Raw genomic sequence first — 27,657 nt, 5'->3', positions numbered from 1 at the left:
CTTTTGACTTCAGTATTTTCACACTTACTCATTTTTGACATCCACAGTCTGCATATGACAACATAATCTAATTTTAAGTCATTATAGAAGAACAGTCTCAGAAAAGGGGCAAAACCAATGGCTTTAATAAAACCAAAAGTATCCAGTGCTTTCAGCTCTTACATTTTGCCTAGAAGCAATTTGCATACAGAAAGCTAATGAACAGTTTCAAGTGTTTTAAATAATTTCACAACTGATAACAGTTTTAATTCCAAAAGATGTAAACATTTGCTTGTGCAAATCAACTTTAAACACACTATGGCTTCTCACATTCGTCTCTTGCAACATTATCAGCATCTAAACCTGCATTCGCACCATCTAGTTAACACTATTCTATTGCTTTAAAAATAAGTTAAAATGATCCTTTCATATTAAGATAAAACATTTGACTGATCAGAACTGAAAATACTTGGTACCTATTGCAGAACACATTGCTGGATGAAGTTAAGACTTTTCACTTCTTGAAAAAAACTGCACATTTATTTTCCACATGTTCTAATAATTCTCCAGTGTATGTGTGTGTACACATCAAAATATAACTGATTTACCTACTCAAAAAGGAAAATATGCTCCCAATTTACTCCAATAAACCATTGTCTCAAAAGAAGTAGTGCTCATGTAAGGTCCAACTTAAATATCAAAGTAGTGCTACAATACACTTGAAACTAAGTAGTAAATATAACTACTAACACTTGGCATCAAGACATTTTCTTTCGCATGTCTGTTAGTTTTGCTTTAGATGTCCGAGTTTTTTTTTTTAAAGTTGGTACTTACTCTAAATACTGCAAAAATTGTTTTGAGAGATGTAGCCTGTTTTTAAAAGCTAAGATAATCCAGTAGAACTAACAAACATCTGTAAAAACAAGTTATTTTTGTTTTAGAAGTCAAATTAATTTGGATGAACTGACTAGCATTTACAAAAGTTTCAGTAAATGAAGAAAACCTCAACATAAAACAAATCGTTATCTGTACAAGGCCATGACTCATCCAATTAAAAAATAAAACCAAAAATAGAGCTAAAAAAAATCCCCAAAACATACAAATTTAGTTTTTCCAAAGGTTAACCAAGTTACAATAAGCCCATTTAGTCATCATATTTGATCTTATAAGTCCACCGGTTTTGCAGTTGGTAGCAGTTTCACTTGAGATATTGGATTCTTTGGTGAGCCTCTATAGCGACCTCTTTCTTTTCCTGAAGCACTTCTTGTGATTGTAGATTTTTCTGGGGCAGCACCTGGAATACTTACATTTGCATTAACTTTTAAACTGGATTTCACTGTTTCATGATTAGTTAGATCTTCTAGAACAGACTTTGATGGATGAACAGTCGCTTTCTGTTCGTGGATTCCAGTAGTTCTGACAGAAACATCAGGCTTGTCTGATGGATTTAATGGCCTGCAACATGATTTGGAGGTTAAGTCTAGCTGCTTATGAGATACAGAAACTTGGTCATACGTACTTTCACTCCTGAGTGGCCAAGCCATGGAATTCTTTGAGGGCTTTTCTGTGCAGGAGAAGAGCGCAGAATCATAGCTCAAAGATTTAACAAGCGGTGAACCAACATCACCTGTTTTAAACTGCTGGGAGCTTACAGACCGTCCGTTAGCCTCCAATAAGGAATTAATTCTTCTTACAGACTGTCGAACAGGAGTACGTTGAAACTTCAGAGGTGGTTTAGTTTTGCTTGCAGAACTTGGATCATTTAGTGAAAGCTTGTTGAACCATTGTATGTGGTCAGAAACAGCTGATGTTTTAGTTAAAGTTTTACCAGAATTTTCAGCCTGCAAGTATTGGTTGCCTACTTCATTTTGTGATTTAGGCAACTGTGAAGTAGGAAGGTGTCCTGACACACAAAGTTTAGCAGTGTCCTCTGCTGAATTATAGCACTTTACCATACAGTTTTCAGCTGCATGTGAGTATGTTAATTCTATTTCCTCTTTCCTTCCAGAGGAATCCAATTTGTTTAAGCTATCATTTGATGAACTGTTCTGAATTTTCAGCTTGTCTTCCCTGGCCAGTACTTGAGGCACAGGAAGTTCTGTTACATTTTTTATATCTGTTTTTGGGACCTGAAGTTCAATTTCAATAGAAGTTTTGAAGTTTCTTTTCTCCAAATCTTTTTTTGATTGCTGTTTATCAATAGCATAAGATTGATTAAATTGGTACAGCAGTTCTCTGGATTTTGTACTTGCTAGATTTTCAGAAATTTCTTCAGCTAACAATTCTTTTTCATGGCCGAGTCCTGTGAGACACAGAGTTTCACCTGCTACATCCAAGAAGGAAGATTTTGTATCACCTGTCAAACTATGACGATTACTTCCAGATGCAGAGAAGGCTTGCTTGACTTTCAGTAATGTTTCTGCAGTTGAATTACTTTCAGGTTCACAAAGCAAAAGTTCCAAGCTGTTGTCTTCTTTGCTTACAGTTGTGGATTTGAATTCATCTGGAACAACTGTTGGCTTCCCAAACATCAAAACAGATTCTGAAAAACCAGCTCCTGTTTCAGGGTGTCCTGGCAGAACTCCCTCATTCCTGTTGATCGCTTGAGAATCCATAACAGTAGCACTATTCCATGACATTCGGTGAACTACTTTATCATGACGCTTTGGAGTTAACAGGTTTTCTTCTGATTTGCTCACATTCTTTGAACCTTAAAATAAATATCACAGTGTTCAAGAATAATATCTTGTGACTTTATCAAGAATTTTGCCTATAAATCATTAAACTAATTATCAAAGCAGCACTAAAAATGCCATTACTCCTTTAAGTTTCATAGATATGAAAAATGGTTGTAATATTAAGAACTGAAACCACATCTCATCTTGTTTAACTAACAAAAGAGAACTATTAAAATACACTAGAAACACAAGCATGTCCTAAACCGATTATTTTTCCCTAGGAGCCACTAACATTCAAGTAACTTTAATCCTACGAGCCAGAAACACTTATAATCCAATTCCTTTTATACCTTTATCAATAAAGTCACTTTTGCTTTACAAAAGCAAAAGGTTTCCCCATCTAATATATTCTGTTAGATACTTACCTTTCTTAGAGAATTTTTCATTGATGCATGGGCTGAAGAGGACATCTCTTTTTCCACATTCAATTCTGCTTTCCAAACCTTGTTGACTTGCAAGACGCCTTCCAATATTTTCCAATCTATTACCAACTGCACATCCTGATACAATATTCTTGAACAAAAGGTGTTAATTATTTTCATGTAAACTTATAATTTGGAATCTCATTTACAAAGGAACCTCCAGGAAAAGGCTACACAAATGAGCTGTTGCAGCCTTTTCTTGGCCATACTTCATCATCTCTATTCTCTGTAGACCTACATAGGGAACAACCCACCCACAGTAAGGTGGGCTCAACCCACTCTGAATATCGTGATGCTGTGCATAAGCTCTGTAACATCAGATTTTTTAGGAACTGTAAGACCTACTGACCACAAGTGTGGTGGGTTGACCCCAGCTGGCAGGTAAGCTCCCATCCAGCCCCTTGCTCACCCTCCCTACTCCCCAGGGGAAGAGAAAGAATTGGAAAGGCAAAAGGAGTAGGGGGCAGAGCACAAAAAAATACCCCAAACCCACAAGTGATGCAAAAGCAATCACTCAGGACAAATAGATCAATGCCCAGCCAGCACCTGAGGAGTGGCTACTTTGCAAAAAAACTCCCTGCATCCCAGTTTTATTGGCAAGCATGACATTGTATGGCATGGAATAGTCAATTCAGGTCAGCTGCCCCCTGCCCCAGCCTCTTGCCCCATCCCAGCCAAACCCGGTACAAGCTGATCCGTTACTGCTATGGAAAGCAAATGTAGAGCTTCTTGTACTTGATAGCAGGTCCAGTCATGCTGGGATCCCTCTATTACCAAGTAAGTCCTTCCTGCTACTGAAAAGCAGTGCCCAAAACTTCAGATTAAAATTTGCACAGTAACAAGAAGACTGGGTTAGAAGCAGAATCCTTACCATTTCTCTATTGCTTTTCCCCAAGCCAAACTTCAAGCGTAACGACCTACGAACCATTTCTTTTCGGCTAATCTTTGGAGAAAAACAACCTGTCTTTCCTGATTCAGCCCTGGGAGGACAAAGAAGAAGATATGAAACGTAAGAAATTCTTTAGGAGGGCAATGAAAACATCCTGACACTTATTTATGGTCATGTCCTCTAGTTTTATTTCTTCTAGTGCCTTCTTGCCAAGCTTTTTTTAATAGACACAGGAAGCTACTATATCAGATCTTACTTTGTTTTGAGCTCCATTTTGCCACATTGGAAGATCTGGTGATTTTAAGATTACTATAAAAAATGTATATGTTTTAAACAGCACAAAAGATATTTTTAAAGACAGATTGAGATTTTACATGTCATTAGTCAAGGAATCTAGACCAACCTTTCCAAATTATCTTTAGTTTGAGAGTTAAGGCAAATTACCTGTATAATTTTTTGCTTGCATGTCTTTTACTTCTTCTGTTCCCTGTACTAGGCAGATGATTTTCACCACCAGTTGAAGGAGACAGTGAGGTTTGTGATGACTCAAGAGAAACAGAAGGGCTTGCTTCAAACTGAACTACAGGAACAAAATCATATTTACATGATCTTAAAATAGGCACATTTTTCAGATAAAGACCTCACAGTTAATGCAATAAAAAACAGATTTTTAAAACAGCAGATTTGTTTGCTTGTTGTATAGAGTGCTGGCTTGAAATTACTTTGACTTCAGCTTTTATTTAATATTAAATGAAGCTGTTGCTTGTAGCATCCATGGAAGAGGCTGGATTGCAATTAATTGCATGCTACCGATATCACTACCTCAATTATGTTTTCACACTGCTATCATCAGATCAGTTCCTCAAATTTAAAAGCTTTATAATAAAAATTAGATTCATTCTTAATATTATTTGCAGTGTGCTTTTTTACATACGCAGCCAGAACAGTTAAAACAACAATAAATGAAAGAGTTACTATCCTACTACTTTTTTATGAAACAAATGCGTTATTACTGTCTTCAGAATGTGTCATTGCTTTGGTTTGCTAATCCATAAAACAAGGACTTCATGGTGAGCATGAAACTATTTAATAAACAGAAGCAAGAAGTTTATACCTCTCAGTTGAGGAAAATAAATATCTTCAGGCAAAACAAACAGAATAAAAAGGAATTTCTAGACTGGCTAACTTCAACTGGCAACACATTAAAGAATAAAACAAAAATAAAATAGGACTTGCAAAAGAGCCTTACAGTTGGAAGCACTCTAGTAGAATGAGGTGGTATTAAAGCATTGTCAAGCAATACTAAAACCTTCTTTATAGAATTTTGAGATTTAGCATCTAGAGAAAACAAGAGGTGATCGGATTCTTGAAACTTTATCATAGCAGCAATTTCACATAGAGCTAAGACCAGCTATTTAAGTACTCAGGAGACAGAAGAAGGCTACAGCTTTCAAAGAGTTGGAAGCACAGGCAGTCTTCATGGATTTATATGCTAAAACAGAAACATGAACCTGACCTAAGTGATACAGAGGGACTGAAAAAGAAATATGCAAATTTTAGAGATTAATATTACAGAAAAACAATTTTGCTTTTGCTTAGTCCGTATAACATAACATTCATTGATGAACATGAACAGATTTTTTATTAAGACAGGGAAGCAGGGCAAGGAACACTTAAGTGAAGATTCTAATGACTACCTAACAAGAAAAAACTCTACACTTAAAAACCATAAACAACAACTTCAAGCAGCAAGGAAAAATGAAGGCACTGTACCTGATGCTGGTGTTGAGCTACTGTTAAAAATGCTACTTGGTAGCAACTCGAAAGCAAAACTATGCTTAAAAGATCGTCTCTTCTTGCTGGACAAGCCCTGAGAGCAATCAGGTGGAAGTTTACGCTTGATACTTGGAGTAAGAACCACTGGAGTCACCGATGAAAGGACTGAAATGGAGAAAATAAAATTTGCCATAACAGCTTAAAAGGTTGAGAGTGTAGTGAAATATAAACAGTTGTTTTGTTTGTTTTTAAAACTCTGAAAGAAAATAGTCATAAAAGCTTAGCCAAAGTACATGCATTTTTGAGCAGGCAAAGAAACCAGTATAGCTTAGAGATTGTTTTTCTATTTTTGTTGGGGTATTTTTGCAAGTTAGAGTACTGGAAAGGAATATCCAAACCCACAAATTAATACAATAATACACTACTTAGAAGAAAAAAAGTATAGTCACCTTGTCTAAGTTAAAAGAGAGTAAAAGTGAAAGAATTACAGTCCTGGCAGATTCATTCCCAATATGATAAAAAGCTGCACTGAAAGCTTAGCGTGTGTTAAATAAAAAGCGCAAGTTCAGTTGCGTAATCCTAGAACCGCACAGCCCACTGCTGCAGTGACGGTAGCTGCTCCACAAACTACAGTAAATGCAGTATCCTAAGTTCTAGTTCTTCAGTTAAAAAAATCTGTGGAATATAGTTCACAAATCCTGAAGATACTGCATGGGCTTTATTTAGTACAAATACACCAATACCTACCGCTTCTGTCTTGTTGAGGTGTAGTGGAGGGTGTTCTGTTAGATTTAAATTTATTCAATGCTCCACTAACAATATCTGAAATGCAAGACACATGGAGCAATCAAATTTAAATATGAAGTTTGTCTTGCTCTATTTTCAACTCAAGTTTAACTTGCATTCTTTCAGAGAGAAATAAAGCAAATCAGTTTAAATGGTTGGTTTATGTAAAGAAAACTATAGTCCAGATCTCACCAACATAGTTTTGGTTGCTTTCACAATAGCTGAAAAATTCTACTCTCCTTAAAAAAAAAATCATGCACAGACAACAAGTTTCTTGTAGAAAATCCTACTGGTCATTATAAAATTTCTTCTGATTTCTTGTAGGCAAACCTAGAAGGTATCCATTGAAGTCTTTCTCACAGACTTTCTCACTTTACTGGACAGTTGTCTTGAAGACAAAAAGCTCTTACAGCTTTGAAGTTAGGCCCAAACACAAGTATAAAATGTTGGTCTTGCAAAGAAGTAACATACAACTTTTTTTGTAAACTATGTGGTTTTGGTTTGGGGTGTGCATTTTTTGGTTTTGTGATGGGGTTTTTTTGGTTTGTTTGGGGTTTTTTTTGTTTGGTTGGTAGGTGTTTTTAGGTTGCTTTGTTTTGTTTTTTTTAAAGGCAAATTTAAACCCAGCAGAGTAAATGCATGAAGTTTTAATGTTTTTCCTGCTTTAAAAGTGTAACAAAGTATTTTATTAAGTGCTATTGCAAACTACAGTGGTATTTTCACATGTTCATATCAAAGCTTAGCAAACTACAAGCCTGCAGTACATCTTTTATGGTGTCTAGTAGATATCTGGTAGTTTTTTAAAAAACTCATATTTGAAAATAAAGTGTAGTAAGTAATACTACGTTTTACCACATCTGGAGAAAGATTAGAAGCTGCCCAGTACCAGAACCTATTCCATAGAATTAAAAAATTCTAACTGCTTCTCCTCAAAATTTTAAACATTCACAAACATTTATCATTTTGCAACTCCAGGATGATCTCTCTTCTTCAGAGTGGAAAAGTATATTACACACACACAAAAAAGCGCCTTGGCTAAACATACACGATAAAGCCTTAATTGAAATTGCTGACAGGCTTAATATTCCAGGGACATAAACTAAATACATATTCATATTTTTATAGCAATACATACAAGATCAGTGTTATAATGGATAGTCGAATGAAGCCAAGCATACATATTTCATTGTATTTCCTTAAAGAGAATGCAGAACAGAGAACATTTGATTGTCCATATGTGACAACCCCCACCCCCACTGAATAGCTAAACTGCAACAAAAAAACTCAAATCCACAATATCAGAGCATAAAGTATCCAATAAAACCCAATTCAGAGTTACACTTCAAAACACAAACTAGCTACTCTAATTCAAAACATGCATGCTATTCGTATCCTTGCCTTCTCATGACCTGACTTAAAGTCCGCAAGATATTTGAGTGCCCAAGTATAATTTCAAAACTAGCAAAAAAAAAAATCTTTATCAGTGTTCTGCAAACGGATCTGAAGTTGACTCAACAAAAAGCTGCAACATAATTCTGGCTTCATAAATCTGAACAAAGGCAAAATAGCTTATCTGGTAGACAAACACACTAAAATAAATATAAGTATATCTATAAAAGTAAATATACAATAAAGTCATGTGATTACTGAAGTCTTATGCAGATTTTGCAAATTAAACCAAATAAACTTCACAGGCATCTATTCTGCTTATGGAATAGGCAAGTGCTTAGGATCAGCATATTTGAAGTCTGAAAATAATTGTTTTAGTTGCTGAAACTTTCACACAACATACCTACCCCCAACACTTCGGTGCCTTCTCTTCTTACATTCACTGGGAGATTCATTTTCACTGTCTTCATGCCCCCACAGTGATGGAGTAGATTGAAAGGCATCAACACCTAACATTGCAGGAAGCTTTTCCAAGATAAATTCTGGTACTTGTCCTGAAATAGTTGTGAAATTTTTTTTAAGTTAAAAATTTGAAAAGAAAAGTTGTGTACAAGTATGTGCAACAAGACATTTTGATAAATATTTTTAATCTTACCAATTTCTGCTGCATGGTCAATAAGTGTTTGCACAACAGCGGCTTGCAAGCGAATTTTTTTTTCTGTACTGGCTGACATCTTTTCATTTTCATTTGAGTGCAAGAGGTTGGGAGCAAAAATCACTGCCAGATTACTACTATCCATTCTGTTTTCACTGGACCTTAACAAGAAAAGTTTTTATCAGGACATAAGCAGTGGAAAGAGAAAAGACCAAATAAGACAAATGCAGTTAAAAAAAAAAAAATACAGAATCATTCATGAGTGCTCACATACTGAGATTATTATGCAGACTTACGCACCCTGGGCTTGGTAACTGCATGACTATTTTATTGAAATCAAGAGGTTATAGACCCCAGTTTTGGGGAATGCAAGGTATTAGTTAGATTATGTTAATTTTATCAGTCATTCCTTTTTCTTTCCAAAGAAGGAGAAACACAGCTATTAATACAACAGAATGGAATAAAGTCAAGTCTCCAGCAAAATAAGGCTTCATAAAGAAAACACTTTGGATTTATGAAAGAAAAAGCCATGACTGAATTCTAGTGAATGACTGCAGATAAGAAACTTTAAAGAGTCACAAACAACTCACAGAAAGTTACAACAGTTGCCTGGAAAGAGAAGCCATTAAAGGAATTGAGAGCTGTTTACAAGCACCATCTTCTACACTGACCTTAGGGACACACTTCTCAGAAAGTTGAAAAAGTATCTCAAAGCTTCAATTGTTCTGTCAGCCATCAAACACGACAGTAACACAGTTGCAGTTTTCTTCTCATTTCCTAGCTGCTGTGCTTTGAAAAGGCCCTCCTGCAGGTGAGGTGGAAGGATGGGTTCTGGCAGCTCTCTAAAGAACTGTTTAAGAAGCCCTGCAACATCACAGGGCAGTGCAGCTGGGAGGCAGTTTTCACCTTGATCCAGTTTACCCTGAAATTGTTCATAAGAAACACGATTTGAAGTCTTCAACATACTGTCAGATTTCTAAACTTAGGCATCAGTCCTCTAGCCTGTACCAGAAAAGACAGACATCTTCCCCATTTTTAGTTTCAGCCTTGTCATTTTTTACCTAACTACAGTATCTACAAAGAGACACAGATGTTGTTGGACCACATGTGTTAATTTACAGGTTTCCTATGAATGTATCCCTCTGTGATAACATTGATAAACAAACATCCTCCCAGCATCTAGTGTGCAAGACTGCTAGCAAGTTTGTTCAGTCACAAGTGTATTCTCACCATCTGTAAAGCTGGAAAATTTCCCAGGGAGGAAAAAAAAAAAAAAAAAAAGGTGAACTTTGGCTGTTTCTGGACTAGATCTCTTCTCATTTCTAAAGCAGGCAATGTTACCAGTCTACTTCCAATATTAAAACTCAAATATGACTGAAAAGAGTCCAAAAACTACAACATGCAGACAAGCGAAATGCAGCTTATTAAAAGAGAGGATTTACAGAATACCTTTAGAGCTTTTAAACGAACAAGAGATCCAGACTTTCTGAAGAGTCCCTCAGTATGAATATGTTCTTCCAAATATTCACACGTATCAACAAGAAAGCTGAGGAAAGAACAGTAACATCCTTCTGACACAAAATAAAGCTTGTTGGTTTTTTCCTCCAGAAAAATTATTTCATGATAAACAGATAAAACTTAATATATAGTATAGTTTTCCCCAATGACACAAACCACAAAGAAATACAACTGAATGATAACTGTGGCTCTTAATTCCCTAACTTTTGCATCTCTCCTTCCTCAATTGAAACTATTCTCATATCCCCCATAAGCTTTAGCAGGCCTAGAATAAATACTACATTCCCTTTCCTGACAAGAGCTCAACACTAAAGAGAGCAACATAAACATAAATCTAAGTATACGGTGTTAACTTACCTCGGAATATAACCATATTCTGGCACAAGTGATTGTGGTAGCTCATGAAAAGGTTTTCCAAAGATCTTACCCTAAAATACACAATTTAATTAAATGTTATTCAAAAGTTGATAGGATTACCAACTACATACTACAGAAAGGCATGTATTCCAAAGTACAAACACAAGTGCAGTTAAGACAAAAAACAAAGTCTTTCAGATAAGACAGATAAGAGGTATTGTGAGGAAAAGCACTATTATCTCTAGATATCTAAGCCTGTGCTGATTCTAGTTACTAGTAACACCCTAGATTATTGTGAAAGAATAAAAAGGTTTTCTGCAGTATGTCTTGCACTTTTTATTTTACAAGGAGTCGGTTTTCATAAGGCCCCCAAATCAGTAAAGGTTATTAAATGGAATCTCACCTTACTTTTTCAAATAGATTGAATCCTATTTTTCTTAAAAATCAATACAATACATTAGAAACAACCTCTTTTTTTTTGGTAATTTTTTTCTTCATCTGAGTTACTCAAGATTGCTGTTTCAGGGAGGGTTAAACTCAATCAGTCTAGAAAATCAAACATTCTAGAAAACTGTTCTGAACTCCCATATTTAGCATCTGTACTTAAACTGTTATAACTCTATTGCCTTAAAGCAAGACATCACACTATCTGCTAGGTATTAGAAAACAAGCAATTTCTTCAGTCATTACTACTGATACTCACCTACAGCACTTTTAAAAACTATTATCTGAGGTTACTGCACAATTGTTTCAGTTATAAAAGCCCACGTTTCAAAGTAACAACTTGTACTTTTATTTCTTTGATCCACCGCTTTTCTTATTTATATTTACAAAATACATAAGCCAGCCCCTCCTCCAACCAGAGGAGGACTGGGATCATGCCTGACTTGTTATCAGAGATAAATGTAAACTCTTGGTCTTTTATATCTGAAATGCAAAGTGCTGACCATGTTGGGAAAATAGTTAATCAATAACCAACCCATTGGGCCATCTTAGGCCTATCTGTCCTACAGAAACACACCACATCTAGCAGGGTAAGGAAAGAGAAGCAACATGTTTGTCATTGTATTCCAGATTGCTACAGAAAATACAAAAAGAAAAATAACACTAAGATATAATGTTTTTCTGTATTTACAAGATTATGCAACAGAGAACTCCAGTGACTTGTAACTCAACATTTCAAATTCATAACCAACATCCTCACTTCACTAGGCTTTCTTTGAAATATCGGAAGCTGTGATTTAAGTTCTTAAAATAAAGTTATGTCTGCTCCCTTACAATAGAAATAGAATACCCCAGCAAAACAAATATTCTAAATATACTATTATTCTATCTTTTCCTACCTTGCTCAGTTATTATTTAAATACACATTTCTTGAAATTTAAGCACTACAGATAGCTAGCTATACAGACATGTTTTATGACGATATACATATATTACTCACAGTTCTTATTATCTTCCCTTCAAATGGAAAAAAAAAAGCCTAGAAGCATGTGCCTGAGATTGACAAAGGGGAAGAAACTAATTCTAACTTTACTCTTGCTCTCTCCTTTTCCAAACAACCCAACTCAAGCATGTTTTTTCGCAACTTCTTTGGCTTATATTGACCAAGGGTTACTGCAGCATTTTGTAATATCTTCTCAACCTTACAGAAAGATCATTCTGAGAATAATCAGTTCTGTGCAGTATCAGTTGTACATGGGTCTTGTTTACAACTCGATAGCAGCCAATGCTTCATAAATTAAAGTCCACCAGAAGACCAGCGTGGTGAAACCGACTTCAGTGACATACAAACTGGCATCATTACAATACTTTAGTTTTAAATAAGAGTCCTGAGACAGAAAACACACTTTTTTTCCTTCTACAAATTCAAAGTCGGTATTTAAGATAATAGGTTTCATTCCTCAGAGTACAGATAAATTAAGGCCAGATCTGCCTGTATCAAAATACCCACAGTCACACTAAGCAGCCATGGAAACAAAGCCCTTCAAACCAAAGATCTAAGGAATCAAGTAAAAGAAGAGACATAAAGGTTTAAAAACTACACAATAGCCCTGTATTCCAATAAATAATACCATGACTAAGATTTAAACGCCATAGTGAGTCACATCAAGCACAGTAAAGCATAAGAAGCTCTTGCACAGATCAGAGGCGTGCACGCGTGGTTGAGAGAGTATCAACCACATTAACAAAAAGAGGAACACATCTCGGTCACCATCTGCCCTGCCTTGCAACATTCAGGTCCTAAACGTGCGGGGGGCGGGAGAATTCGGCATCACTAAACCATTGTCTCAGTCACCCACAACACGCCTCTCCTGACGGCCGCCTGGAGCACTTACTCGCTGAGGAAAAGGGGGAAAGAACGACTTTCCCCTCGCAGGAATTAAAACGTGTCCCCCAAGCGGAGGTGGTGCCTTGTCAGGGACCAGCAGGAGCACCGGGGTTACGGTAAACTCACCGATGCCAGAAGCGGCGGCCGCCCGGCCTCACCGGGACGGAGCAGCTCCCGCGCCTGCCTGCGCTTTTCTCTGACAGCGGCAACCGCCCCGCTCCCCCGCCCCACCGCGGCGCCGCCGCTACCCGGCCCGAGGAGCGTGTGTCCCCCCGCGAGTGCCGCCCCTCTTACCTCCGCAGCCACCGTTCCCGGCTGCTTGGCCACCTCCAGGCAGCTCCCACTCTTCACCTTAATCCCATACGATGCCCGGAGCTCCTCCAGCACCGCCAGCCGCACCAACTTTCGCCTCTGCTCCGCCATCCCAGCGCTCGCCGCCGCCCCGGCCTGCCGCCCCCGGCCACCGCCCCTCAGACCCTGCTCAGCACCATCGCCACCCCCCGCGCCGCCGGTTACCGCCCGGCTCAAATACAGCGCCCTGCCCCGCCTGCGCCTCTGATTGGGCCGCTTGCCGTTCGAAATCAGGCCCCAGTCGCCCAACGGTCAGATGAGGCTGTTCCGCTCGCGCCTGATTTCTGCGCCGCCTCTCAGCCGCCCTTACCGCTGAAAGCTTCGCGCATCATTTTCAGGCGATCGCGATGGCTACCTAAAGGTCCTCCCCATGGGCCGCCGGGGGGCCGTTGTGGCGGAGCTGTGGCCGTGGGGGAGGGAGTGGCGGCAGCGGCTGCCGGGAGCTCCGGGGGGCGGTTGAGGGCTGCCCGGCCTCTGCCCGGCCTCTGCGTAGTGGGAGACGGAGCGAGCCGGCAGCCGCGATGGAACAGGCGCAGCCAGCGGGAGGTTCCTCAAACACCAAACCCACCGCTTGTCCGTCCCCGCAGCCCCAGCAAGTTTCAGGCCAACGTTACCAAGTTTGGGGTTCTTTTAATTCAGGGGTGTCAAACTCATTTTCACCGGGGGCCACATCAGCCCCGCGGTTGCCTTCAAAGGCCCTTTAAAGGCAAGGGCGAGGCTGATATGGCCCCCGGTAAAAATGAGTTGACAGCCCTAGTTTAGTTGGTCGTTTACTTGAAAATAAATATTTGCTTGTTTCTTTGAAAATAAATTTCAATTAAAATAGTAAATGACCGCAGTTTTGTGAATAAACTGAATTTTCCAGAGCAAATGCATGATGTCAACCTTGATGGTGTACATTGAGGTAGGATAAAGATGAAGGATCTTCACTCTGCTTCAGTCAGTGATGCTACTTTCTCGTGCATTGGCTTCGGTGGGTGCAGATCCATATAAGATGATTAATCATTCTTTGTGGACAAAACCACAACACAATTTCAGTGGCTGTTAAACCATTAACACTGGGTGGGTTTGTACTTTCTAAATGTGGCTTTGCTTACCTATTCCATGCTATCTTCTCACACACCTTTTCCAGGGGGGTCACTTGGGGGTTTGTACTGTGTTGTTACAGGAAGTTTTTTTTGTTTTTGTTTTGTTTTTAAGTTTCTATTCCAAAGTTAACTCTTCAAGTGTTTCTAACAGTCAAATTAATGAAATGTAGTCTTTCTATGTACAGTCAGAAATAAAGTGCTGTAGCAAAAAATAAGCTTTCCAGTACCAGTATTCTGGTACCCGTTCTAAAGGGAGTCTTACTTCACTGAGAAAAAGGGAATACCACAAAGCATTGGCCCAGAATAATAATAACCACAGTATGGTGCTCTGAATGTCTATGCACACTAAAACCAGAGAAAAAAACTAAAGAATAGCTAGAGTTTTTCCAAAAGTTATCTAACTATAAACAGAAAACAAAACCAAACCAACCAACCAATTAAACAAAACCCAAACAAACAAACAAAAAAACCAAGCAAAACAACCTAGAAAGTTGTGTAGAAGAAAGACCCAGCAGCAATAATAAATAGCAAATTAGACAGGGGTTCTCTTAAGTAAAATGCCAGGATTTTGATTGTGGACATCAAAATCATGTCATTGAGCAACAGTAATATTCCTCTAAATGTAGTTTAGTACAGCCTTACTGTAAGTATTATTATCTGTCCTCGCATTGAAACTACATGAAAGTACAAAATTTCAAAACGTAAAACATCACTGATGAGAAAAGTAAAAGTAAAGGAATAAAATAAATAGGTATTATAAAATTTAGTTTAAGCAACCTCTTAGTTTTCTGTAGTAATGATGAATTACACAAGGGGGAGCTGTGATCTGATAAATATCTCAAAACTTCTCATGTCAAGTATTGCCCAATCAGAATTCACATAACAAAGAGCACATAATGGTAGTATAGGTTGTATCTTTTTTTCCCAAAAAAGTGATGGAGGTAATATTTTTACATTTTGCAGAAGATATTTAAAGCCATCATATTATTTAGTAATTTTGTCAAAAACTTTTGTCAAATATTTTAATTTCCTTTAGGCAAATATTTTAACACATTTCTGCTTTATTTACAGGTAGACACCAGAGGAGAAAAATTACTTTGCAAATAAGAACTAGACGTCCAATTTTGGAGCCAGTTGGAGCACCCTGACTCAAATCTATTACACTCTTTCAAAACTGAGTTAGGAAAAAAAAGTAAACAGCTATTTGGCTACTTCCCTCTCGTTTGCTCCCTTCTCCCCCGATTGTTTCAGTATTAACCTGCCAAGCTTCTGGCATTTAAAATAATTCTAATTTTCAGAAGCTGTGGGTGAAATCTTGTCCTAAATTAAGTAAATGGCATAATTCTCTTTCGTCATCAGGAGGACCAGGTTTTTTCATATCCAGTATGTAATACACAAATGTATTTGTACACACGCACACAGACACACTTTTGCACTATCCATATATAGCTGTATGTTTACATTTTGGGAGAAAAAAAGGCCATAGGCACCTACATTTAGTGTAGCATTTTGTGAAATTTGGAAGTTACTCCAGAAATCAGAGCTTTAAAAAAGAAGTCAAATGTTTACTCATAGTCTCATTTCAGTAACCACTCAGAACAGTCAGTGGTCAAACCAACCAGAAACTCAGCCAGAGGAAGCAGAAACAAACCACTTCAACAAGCAAGGTAACATCATGAGGAGCAGGGAAAACAGACCTTACTCCAAAGTTCTCCTCCCTGAGCAAGCTCAGAACCTGGTGGGAAAGAGCATAAGCATCTCTCATTCTGGCAATACAAGGGCTGGTTTTGCCTCACTTCTTCAACCAAACAGGCTGAGGGCAGAAAGATAATAAGAGCAGATCATGAAAAAAGAAAGAGAGCAGAAAGCCAGACCATGCCATCCAGGAGAAACTCTGAAAAGTAGCTGCATGAGGGACATTTATGCATTTATGTCCTCAGAGTCTGACTACTAGTACAGTTTATTCTGAACATCCTTACTCATTCTTGTCTCTTCCTGGCTTTCTCTCTTAATGAGGAATTATTTACTCCAATTCCCAGTTGTCATCTCTCTGTGCCGTTCCGCCTGCATTTACATTAGTTATGTTCCTTTTCCATCTCCTACTCCCTCTGCTGCTTTGTCTTGTCTTCAGTAAACAACCCAGGACTGAAAGTGTTGGGGATGGGGGGACATCAGTTTCATGCAATGGTGTCCCTACTTGCAACCATTCAGAATTATGTCAGAAGCAAAACAATCTGGATACTCTGGATACCTTCAACATTAAAGGTTAGCTATATCCCCTACCTCTGTGATTAGCTTGATGAAAATTAATTCCAGATGAAGAAGATAGTAAGGAAGATGATTTAAAGTGTATTTGAAATAAGAAAATAAGGTTGGAAAGAGTGCCTTCCAAACTGATATTCAACATGAGTTTCCTCTGAATCATGGTTTGAGCATAGAATAATTCTGTTTAACCCACTTTTTATTTGGATTACAAATTTGGTCTCAATTTATCATCTTGTCACTTCAGGTGTTAGAAGAGACTATTGCAGAAAATTAGATATTACAATCTTAAAACCTTAGTATCAGTTATAGAAAGTGTTAACTCTGCATCTGAGCTTGCTGTTTCTTAACGCAGAATATTCTCTGGTAAAACCAAAACACCGATCTGTAAATCAAGCTGCGGGACATAGCTTTAAAATAGGAGCAGAGTTGAATGACCCCTCTAACAGACACAGACTTTCACATCTGCTTCTTGAACCACAGCTGATTTCATGAGTTAAAGTATAGATTGATACAACCATAACATACTTAGAATAGTTCGAGATTTATATTGTATTGACATAAAAGACTGTGGGACAGCGTAAGCAACATGTAAGAAAGACGGGCAAAATGATGTTCTCCTCCAGATGGAAAAAATAAATTAAGACTAGTAACATTCACCTCATTGGCTTGCAAATATTGCGTCACAAGTTAAAAAATAAAAGAAGCAATTGATTTGCTTCTTACCTTAGTAGTAACATTAAAAAGAACAGAAGTACCCAGAAAGAAAACAATCCAAATGGAATGGCAGGAGTTGCATTTTCCAGTTTAAATAAGGTTTATTTAAAAGAAAACTGAAAGGTAAAAGGAAGCTAAAGCTAACCCAGAAGTTGATGATGCATATTTCCACCTCAACATATGTGGAAGACAACTGGGAATCCGGGCGAGGACCCAGGTACCTAAATACATCCCTAAGCCCAGGAAAGATTTCCCAGAATTCAAGCCACTGTCCTGGAAAGCATGCTTTTGTTTAGCACTATGAGGAAAAAAAAAAAAAAAAAAAAGTAAAAGTTTTAGTAGTTCTAGAGATGGTAGTCTATAGTAGATAGAAAAAAATAGTCAGTGCTTCGTTGACATCCTCAGCAATATTGATAACTCAGGATAAGTAGCCTCAGGGTGGATAATCTTTCGCCTGCATTCAGTTTTCCTAGTGTACCATTTCGCATAGAAGATACTCATAGCAGTCTTTTGTTTCTCTTCAAGATAACAATTCTTTGTTTAGGTTTTTACTTTCAAGATATACAAAGCAAACCCAGTTTGAAATCCTAGCATTATATATTTAAAATAGGTTCTAAATGTTATTTTGGATTTTTTTTCTTTTTTGGGGGGTGAGGTGGGATGTAGCTTTTATACCCAGCATTTTTATTTTAGACTTGAAAAAGAGCCTGAGTCCCTAAGGGCTAATCTGTTTTTTCCCCACCTATACCAGTTAGTCTTACAGGAGCTGTTATTACAAACTCAGTTTAAGGACATAGGTAGGATAATGACAGTTACTCTACCACTCGTGTACAGAAATACTTTTCTTTGTTTCTATCTTGCAGAGATAAAAGCTTATTTGGAAATCTGGGGTTTACTTAGCTGCTGGTGTACCTCTTCTCACAGCAGCAAAGATTGCAGGCTTGCCCAGCAAGTTCTCAAGGCATCTGTTGCAAGTTTGCTTTTTCTCTAAAGGTAAGGACAAAGTAGCTTATTCAGTCTCAAGCGAGGTCTTCAGGGCAGAACAAAACGGTAATTACTTCCCTTTTGAATTAAAAAAAAGAAAAGGAAAAAAAAGGGAAAACGCACGCACTACCATAGATTTAATGCTGCTATCAGACAAAAACATGCAGCTATAACAGTTTCCTCTAACGAAGTCTGAATCCAGGGTCTATAGTAGCACTCAGAAGAAAGAAAAAAACATCTCTTCCTCTCACTTCTCACTCTCCATTTTCTTTTTAAATTCTACTTAATAACAGCTCTTTCTTCAGCACATCCCTTTCATGAACTTCCTTGTAAGTGAAGGAGAAATTGGTTTTTTTTCAGCAGCTGGCTCCCCCTAATATCTAGTGAATCCCAGAACTTAGGGATAATACTCACGTAACAGAATTTTAATTTCCTTTTCTCAGCTCTATGAAAGTAAAGACTGCATTTAGAGGATTATGGAATTTTTCTGGGTAGGATACTTTAATTTTGAAATAATACATAGTTAATTCATTGAAGGGCTGAAAATCGTATATCCAAGGCAAAATCTGGGGGTTTTCTTTAAACTTTCTGTGGCAAGAATTCAGCTTATTTCTGTAACTATTTTAGAATACAATTGTGTGATGCTGACTTGAGCTGTAAGGGAAGCAGATGCTAGGCTCTATGAGGACATTAATGGAGTAGAGTCACTGAATTATTTTGTCAGTATTTGCTATATATTTCCACCCACTTTCAGGACAGAGTGATGGGTTGTGTATTTTTCTGCTTTTCCATAACACTTTCAGGTGTCTTATGTCCATTATATGTGTACCGTGGTTCAAGAGATGTATCTTCCCACTTCCCACTTTGGTTGGAAAGATATGGACGCATTGCTTAGCCTGAAAAATGAACCAAGGGCAGTATGGTTTTGTGGTGCGTTGACCATGGCTGGATGCCAGGTGTCCACCAAAGCCACTCTATCACTCCCCTTCATCAACTAGACAGGGGAGAGAAAATATAACAAAAGGCTTGTGGATGGAAATAAGGACAGGGGGAGATCACTCAGCAATTACTGTCATAGGCAAAACAGACTCAACTTTGTCCCAGGCTCTACTTCACTCCTAATTTCTCTGTCTCCTCTCCCCAAGCAGTGCAGGGGGACAGGGAATGGGGGTTGCGGTCGTTTCATCACACGTTGTCTCTGCTGCTCTTTCCTCCTACCTCTTGCCCTCCATTAATTTCTCCAATGTGACTCCTTCCCACAGGCTGCAGTTCTTCATTAACTGCTCCAGCATGGGTCCCTTCCATAGGGTGCAGTCCTTTGGAAACAGACTGCTCCACCCTGGGTCCCTCACGGGGTCACAAGTCCTGCCAGCAAACCTGTTCCAGTGTGGGCTTCTCTCTCCATGGGGATACAGGTCCTGACAGGAGCCAGCTCCAGTGCAGGCTCTCCAGGAGGTCACAGCCTCCTTCAGGCATCCACTTGTTCCAGCATGGGATCCTCCACAGGCTGCAGGTGGATCTCTGCTCCACTGTGGACCTCTGCTCCACTGTGGACATCCACGGGCTGCAGGGGACAGCCAGCCTCACCATGTTCTGCACCACAGGCTGCAGGGGAATTTCTGCCCTGGCACCTGGAGCACCTCCTACCCTCCTTCTTCAGTGACCTTGGTGCCTGCAGGGTTGTTTCCCTCACATATTCTCATTCTTCTCTTCTGGCTGTTGTTCTGCAGCAGTTTTTCCCCCTGTGTTATCCCAGAGGCTCTACCACCATCACTGATGGGCCAGGCTTGGCCAGCGGTGGGTCTGTTTTGGAGCTGACTGGCGTCGGCTCTGTTGGATATAGAGGAAGACTCTGGCATCTTCTCACAGAAGCCGCCTGTGTAGCCCCTCCACTATGATAACCTTGCCATGCAAACAAGTTTCTTCTCTGAAGAGATATGGTTTTGATCCACTGAAATAATCATGCTGAGAATGCAATTATGAGACAATGCATTCATTCTGAAGACCCATGTTTCTAGAATTTAAGGGTTAATAAAACTTCCTTTGGAGAAAATGTCCTGGTTTTGTTAAAAACAAGTTTCTCTTTTAGTGAATTTCCCTGTCAGCTAAAGTCTTCTTACTAACTGCACTTCCCTGAAAGCTAGGTACATGTTTTGGTAGACATAGCAATGGAATGCAAGGTCATTGATAATGATGCATCCCGCGAGATGTGCAAGGAGGAAGTGAACTGAAACTGACCAACTAAGTATTCCATCCCATTCGCGTGATACTTCATATAAAAGTGGGAGATCACACGGATCTCGCCCCTTTTCCTTATGGCCGACATTAGGAGAGGACTTTGCAAGTCGTCCCTGCGAACTGAGGCCAAGTGACAGACTGAATCCAGCTCTGGTTGGCTGCAGAGTCCAGTCCAGGACTTCGGGTGCCGGCCCCACATCTGCCGGAGCAGCTGCCGGGACTTTCAAGATTGGTTTTGTATATTTTGTATTATTTTCTCTATTTTTATTAGTAGCACTAGTAAAACATTTTTAATTTTTCCAACTCTCTTCTCTCGGTCCTTCTTTCCCTCCCAATAGCCTGTCCTTAGTGGGAAGGGCAGAGAGGAGGGGGCTAAGGGGGGAGAGGGGGTTAACAATACATCTGCCATGGTTTTATTGTCACCCTGCAATCAAACCTCGACAGAAAATAAAAGCTTCAGACTGACATAATTCTGTACATGGAAAGGAAATTCAGATCCCCCTTATATTACTGCACTTTTATAGAATACTTGAGATCAGAAATGCTTCACAAATTATATGTAGGACTCAGCTCACCTGCTGAAATCCTCAGTCAGTTGAAAGTACAAAGGCATTGACTTGGGCAGACCCCAAGGCAAAAGTTAGATGGGACACAAAGCATCACGCCTTGTGTCACAGAACTTGTCAGAAATATGCCAGAAGGACAAGATTTTAGTCTGTCATTGTTGCCATCCAAATTGTTACCACGTTATAAGTAGTGACTCAGAAGCAAAACGCCTTGTTTATTTGTGGCAACACATTAATTTTCATAGATTATCACAGAGTTTAAAGCCAGAAATGACACTTAGATTGTCTAGTCTGACCTCTTATATATCACCATACAGCAATTTATGTACTAAGGGTAACAGCTGATGGTTAGACAGTTTTTCTAATGGGAGAATGGTGTGTTCGACTCTTTTGCACACAAAAACATGAAAATTCCATTCCTTGGGAAATCCTGTGACTGTGATGAAATTGTATAAAAGTTGGGTATAAACCTCTCCTCCAGCTACACTGATATAAAAGCAAGAATCTGAAACTCCATTTTTCAGTCTACCCAGTCCTATAGGCCTATTTTGAGGAAGCCTGTCACATCATTACTGGAGGAAGGTTTAGACTAAGGAACTAATTTCTAGATTCAGACAACCTTTGATTTGAGGTAAAGTAGAAGGCAAAAAAAGCGCCTCTTCTGGCACATCTTCTGGGTGGGTTGGTATTTTAGATGCCTTGAGAATACAAAAATCAAAGAGCAGGAAGTTTAGATACTTCTAGTCCTGGGTGGAAGCTGAGTGAGGGTTTTAAAGTTATGATTTCAGACTTGTGCCTACAGCAGGATCTCAAGTGGAATGCACCTGCCCAAGTCTTACATGAGGCACTCCAGGCTTTAGTCAGATATGCCATAGCATGTTTGAAGCTGTTCTCAAATCTTTATAAGTTTAACTCCAGACCCAAATCTCAATGTTTTCTCTCCTGACTTTTGATCTTTTCCTTTCATTTGGTGTGGGAAGGAGAGATGGTAAAGCAAGCTGTGTATGGGAAATTAAAATGAGAACAAAAGCCTGTCCAAATTATGCAACGAGGATCATTATGCTCTAAAATTGCTCTTCAAATGTGGCTGTCATTGAAAGATATTAAGATTTCAACAGTTATTTTCTTGATGAAGACTTAATTTCTTGCATAAAAAGGTTTTTAAGCTTAAAGCTATGCCTACAGAGTTAGCGTCCTTTGGTTTTTAGAATGTTTGAAGGGCACTAAAGGATTTGAATGTTACAGAAGTATTTTTCATCACTACAGATCAGTTGTCTAAGATGACTTTCACAATAGCTTTATAATTTAAACAATTTACAAATGTAATGTGTCACTAGATACAAGGATCACTAGATCATTTTGCAATGGAATGTATGTAGTTTCAGGAACTCAGTGCAGGCTTGAGGATCGCGCTGCTGCATATAGGGCTAGAGTTGGGGTTGGACAAAAACAAGCAGTAAATAAATTTCATCTGCCAATTCAAAGGAGAACTTTACCAGATCACAGCAGTGAACAGCAGCCACAGATTCCATTTTTAAACCCCATTCTCTCTTTCTGTTATGGAATGGGGTTTTCCTGTGTGCAGTGAGGCAGAAATAAGCTGTCTTAACATACCAACAATGAGGGTGTTTGAAGAAATAAAATCTGTAGACAATATTCATTATGTTATTGTTTGGATCCATAGACTGCATAGTGATATACACATCACTGGAGGGCTCTGTTGTGCATATCTGTAATCAAAGTTCACTCTTTGGCCTAGGAACAACAACCTGATGTATAACTTTAAGGAAACTGATTTTGATGAGCACACACAGGCTCTTCTTCCTCAGCTTTCCTCCCAGTCATTCAATACTCATCAGTTACACAGTTGTTTGTTGTGGGTTTCTTATGATACTCCAGTGCTTAGGATGGGAAATGTGGCCTGTGTTTCTAACTCTTTCACCTGCTGCATGGTCCTGGGCTCCTCTTAAACCTCCATCTGTAAAAAGCTCTCTGTTTACTGAGTGTTTAAAGGGCAGTAGAAAATAATTTTATGGATTTATTTAATATGTTCCCCCAATTCTTTTTCCATTCCTTTCTTCTTTGGAGTTGCTTTAATCTGATTTATTTATACAAATTCACTTTTTATTTTCCTCCAGCAGAAAAGATAATTGCATATTAATGAGAATATTCACTATTATTTTTGTTACTTCCCTCCCCGCTTGCCTTTTTTTCATACATTTATATTACAGATGTGCCTGCTGGACGTAGCTAGCATTTTAACCTCTTCCCTGTGCTAGACGCTACATAAATCCAATAAGAAACAGAACCTATTAGGAAAAGCTTGGAATCCAAGGCAGCACGTATTATTAGGTAGAAGAGACACAGATTGATGATATGGCTTGCCTAGGAAGGTCAGTGGCTAAGCTAAATATAGAATCCACGTCTCCTGAAATTCAGTTCCACTAACCACTCACTGACCTACGCAACCTCTTTTTTCATAAAGCATCAGTAACTCTAACTGGATAGAAATGGTGGTACTGTGTGACTTAGGTATACAGTTCTCCTACAGGGCCCGATCCTGTTACATTTGTAATAAATACAAAGACTTCTAATGGCTATTGAGTCCAGATTATATTGAAGAGCAAACTGATAAAAGGGAGCATACCTTCAAATGGGCTTAAGCAAAACAGTTCAACCAACGCACCAAGTACATTTTCACAAGTCAGGACTGGTTAGTAAATATGAAGGAGAAAAAAACAGACCCAGATTTAGATGATGGTGACTGTTTTAAGAGACCCATTATAACTTCTTCATAATCCGTTTTTGCATCTGAATAGTCTACTGACAAAGTTTTAGAGAAAACCAGACACAACCATGCAGTATTATTGTAGGTGTCAGTAGTAAGGTCACATTTATTTCTCCTATTTTCATAACAGTTACTTTTACAAATAGCACTGACATCTCACTGTCATAAGGGTTATTTGTGAATGTAGTGAGAAACAGTCTTGTTACCTACAAAGCCACAATCCTGAAACCTCTTACACATATAGATACCTTTCTATTATTTGTGGGTGGGTCATAATCCTTTTCACAGACTCAGCATGTTGTGAGTGCAGAGCAGCTCAGGTCAGCTTTCTGTGTGTGGTGATGGAACTGGATCTCTGCAGTGCTGGTCTGGCTGGTGTGGTCATACATGACCCAGCCTCAGGAGATAAGGTTTGTCACTTGAAAGCGGTAGCACAGGACCATGGCTCTGCAGCTGCCCTCACTGATACACGTGTACATGGCATGCCCCATTCTGTGAGCTTGCAGGCTTGTGAAACTTCACACTTCACAGCCAAGTGTTAAATAGTTAATATTTTCTTTATTACATATCTCATCCTATGTTCTTCTAGCTTTGTATTGTATTATGTATGTTATTAACTTATCTCATTCCTCAGCACTTTAGATAAATGAAAACTGGCTATATTTAATATTAATGTAGTCAGCAATCCTATTAAAGAAATTTGACATTTCACATAGAAAAACTTTATTTTATGGGACTAGAATTAAATGCCCATCTATTATTTTCAATTATTTTAGCATAAAACATAAAAGATGACTGACATAGACTAAATGCATTGAGAATGAGAACTTAAGAGAAGGCAGCAACTCAGAAGAAAAAATAACAGAAAAGTTTCTTCAGACAGCTAACAAAAGAAGCAAATAAGAATGTACTGCTATATACTTAAATTTCTTCCATCCTTTTTGAGCTCTGGAATTATGCACTCGTTTTAACATGACATTTCCAAATATCTCAATTTTTCAAATTTCTATATTGGACTTTTTCCACAGCTTTACCCTACTGGGCAAACTATTAATAGTTCTAACCATGTATATATAGCTTTTTAACATACATTATTTATATGTTATTTTAAAATTTATTTTATTTTTAGTTACTTAATTTTGCTCCTAAAAATACACATAAGATCAGCACTCATCTAGGAAATGCTGAAGTTCTTCTGATTTTTTTTTGTCTCAAGACTACCGATAAGTTTAGATTCTTACTGCATCTGAAAAAAATTACCTGCCTTCCACTTGAAAGCATTCACACTGGTGTCTAAGATGTGTCAAGATCTTTTGCTGTGCCACCTCCAGTGAAAGGCTGTCAAGGTGAAAAAGCTACATGTCATCCTAGCTTCCCACGCTACATCCAATTTTATTTTACTCTTAAATTGCCACAATATCTTGTGAGTACTGTATTCTATCTAAATGTTTATAATCCATGTTTCCTTCAAAAATAAAAAAATAAAGGAATACAGCAAAATAAAGAAATACTGCACTTTTCAGATTGTGGTATTTGTAACTGGTTTTGGCAGAAAGAAAAAGTGAAAATGAGCCATTTCCAATAGACACAGACTATGAATTGCACATGCTCTTGAAGAAAATTTTGTCAGGAATGGAAGACTGGGATTCACCAGTTCCAGTGTCACCACTGTGGGACTGCTCATCCCCTTTTCAAATTAGAGAGTTTCCTCTTTGCCAGTCAGATACTTTTAAAAATAACCTGCATTGTGTAATCCTTAAACAAGCAAAACTTCCCTTGTTCATGTTTTAGAGGAAACAAAGTTTTTAGCATAGTATTGCATAAGCATATTATTTCTTCCATTTGGTTTCAATCTTTCATAAATATACAAGCTCTTAAGACAGCTAAATGTAGAATGAAAAGAATTATTGGAATGTGAAGAAATTCTCATTTCAGTAATTTCTACATCCATTTACTTAGAGCTTTATGAGATATTTTCAGGTATCTACAGAGATACTCAACTCTCTCCCTTGACTCTGCACAAAACTATCCGTTTAAAAACCTGCAAAGATCAAACAATTCCTACATTGGTTATGTTAGCAGCAGGAAAACCACTACCCCTGAAGCTGATTTCCTGCTTGAGAAACCAGAAGCTAATTGCAGAACACAAGGTACATTTTGAGAGGTCCTCCACTTTCAGCAGTTACTGTGTTGAAGCATATCTGATGCAGAGCAGCATGTAGATGTTTTGCCTTTTCTGTGAAGAAGATATTCTTGTTCACATATGCTGTTAATGCTGCTGGATGTGATGGTACACGAAGTAAAGAAAGCTTCATCCTCTAGTGTCAAAATTTTCAGTTTCAGCTGCTCCAAAGAGCATGTATTTGGGTAAAGAGTAGGCAGCTTTTTTTTTTTTTTCAGTCAACTGTCATCTTTACCAAGTCATTTTCCACCCGCTGCTTTTTTTAAAAATCAAAATCCTTCCCACTCTCTTCAAGTCAGTTACCAAGACTCAAACCCGTGGTGCCGGGATAATGTCTGTTACATGACCAACAATGGAAAGAGCATCAGGAAGAGAACAACAGGTAACTTGTGGTACTTAGCAGATTGGTTTCGTGGTTACTTTAAAAATGAAAATATATTAATTGATATTTATTATTTATTGTCTGGTGATGATGACTCCTAGTTTTCTACTCATTTTTCAATGCCAAATGTTCAGCGTATTTAATGTCCAATTTAAACTCAAGTTTTTCCATAATTAAAACAGTTATGATTAATAATTAATGAAAATAGCTTAGACTTTAACACCTTAAAAAATACATTTTCAGGAAACAGTTTCATTATCTTAGGTATTCAGCTTCTAAAAGTATTTAGGTAATACTATGTTCAGCGCCGCTAGGTCTGTGTGACACTGATGAGAGATTCATTTCTGAAATACGATATGATGCACTTGAACCCAGCTGTCCACATTAAACCTGTCTTAATCTAATCCCCAGGAATTTTGCTTCATGCCAGGGCATGAAGCCAGTTGTGTGGCTCTGCTAAGCTGCCCCTGTCCCCTTCCCACACTGTGTTTGAAACCTGTCTGTGTGTGATGGACTTGAGCCCAGAAAGCCAAGAAAAAGTAACTCCAGGGCTTGCTGGTCCTGGCTTCCCGTCCACCTGCAATTCACCTGCTGCACCTCTGAAATTCAGTCCAGGATGGAGGGACACGGCTGCTTCCCAGGGCAGGGGTGGCTCTGTCAGTGTTACATGGCCAGCCGAGGGTCAGGGTACAAAGAAAAGGCACACACGGGAGAGAAGAAAAGAGGTTACAGGGCTTCAGGTGCTGAAAATTATCTCACCAATGGTCATCACCGTCAGTGTGTTACAATTTAGCTTCTATCACGAAGACCTGGGCCCCCAAATTAAATGGATTTCATAAAGTTGGCTGGAATAGAACTTAATTAAAAGAAGGGCCATGGGGTTTTAGGAGCTGTTTGAATTTAAATGCCATTTTGACTGATTATCTCAAAATATCTGGGACCTGATGCGTGGCCATAGTCAGCACTAAGAATAACTGGTGTAGTCACTAATGGGCATCCCCAGAGACCTGGATTTGCCAATCAAGTGCAGAGAAAGCTGAAATATCCAGAGTGACTGGCACTTTTGAAAACAAAGTCCAGATGTAGAATTAAGATTTTTAATGCTCTGATTTCATACATTTAAAGGTTTTCAAAACTCGTGGATGTGAATATGAAAACACTTCTCATCCATTATTATGAGCACTTTTTTGGTTTTCCTGGCTCTTATTGATTATGAGCGTAATTAACTTGTAAAGCAACAGCAATTCCATTAAAATCC

The 27,657-nt window shown here is 38.5% G+C and overlaps 1 protein-coding gene across 2 annotated transcripts; it reads right to left on the bottom strand.

The window, feature by feature from the left end:
* Positions 1-1,142: 1,142 nt before the first annotated feature.
* On the bottom strand, positions 1,143-13,264 carry ARHGAP11A (Rho GTPase activating protein 11A). 2 transcript variants are annotated; one of them, XM_065636416.1, is made up of 12 exons: positions 13,136-13,264; positions 10,510-10,580; positions 10,084-10,180; positions 9,306-9,556; positions 8,635-8,795; positions 8,387-8,533; positions 6,552-6,626; positions 5,802-5,969; positions 4,473-4,608; positions 4,011-4,119; positions 3,083-3,230; positions 1,143-2,689 (listed from the first exon to the last, which is right to left on the bottom strand). In XM_065636416.1, the coding sequence occupies exons 1-12, from the start codon at positions 13,262-13,264 to the stop codon at positions 1,143-1,145; spliced, it is 3,039 nt and encodes a 1,012-aa protein (XP_065492488.1). The 2 variants fall into 2 exon arrangements, with proteins under 2 accessions (XP_065492488.1, XP_065492489.1); XM_065636417.1 differs by lacking the exon at positions 6,552-6,626.
* Positions 13,265-27,657: the final 14,393 nt, after the last annotated feature.

The sequence above is a fragment of the Caloenas nicobarica genome, chromosome 5, assembly GCF_036013445.1.
Source record: "Caloenas nicobarica isolate bCalNic1 chromosome 5, bCalNic1.hap1, whole genome shotgun sequence".
Lineage (NCBI taxonomy): Eukaryota > Metazoa > Chordata > Aves > Columbiformes > Columbidae > Caloenas > Caloenas nicobarica.
Note: the sequence above shows the minus strand (reverse complement) of the source record. Positions and strands in the feature narration are given on the sequence as shown.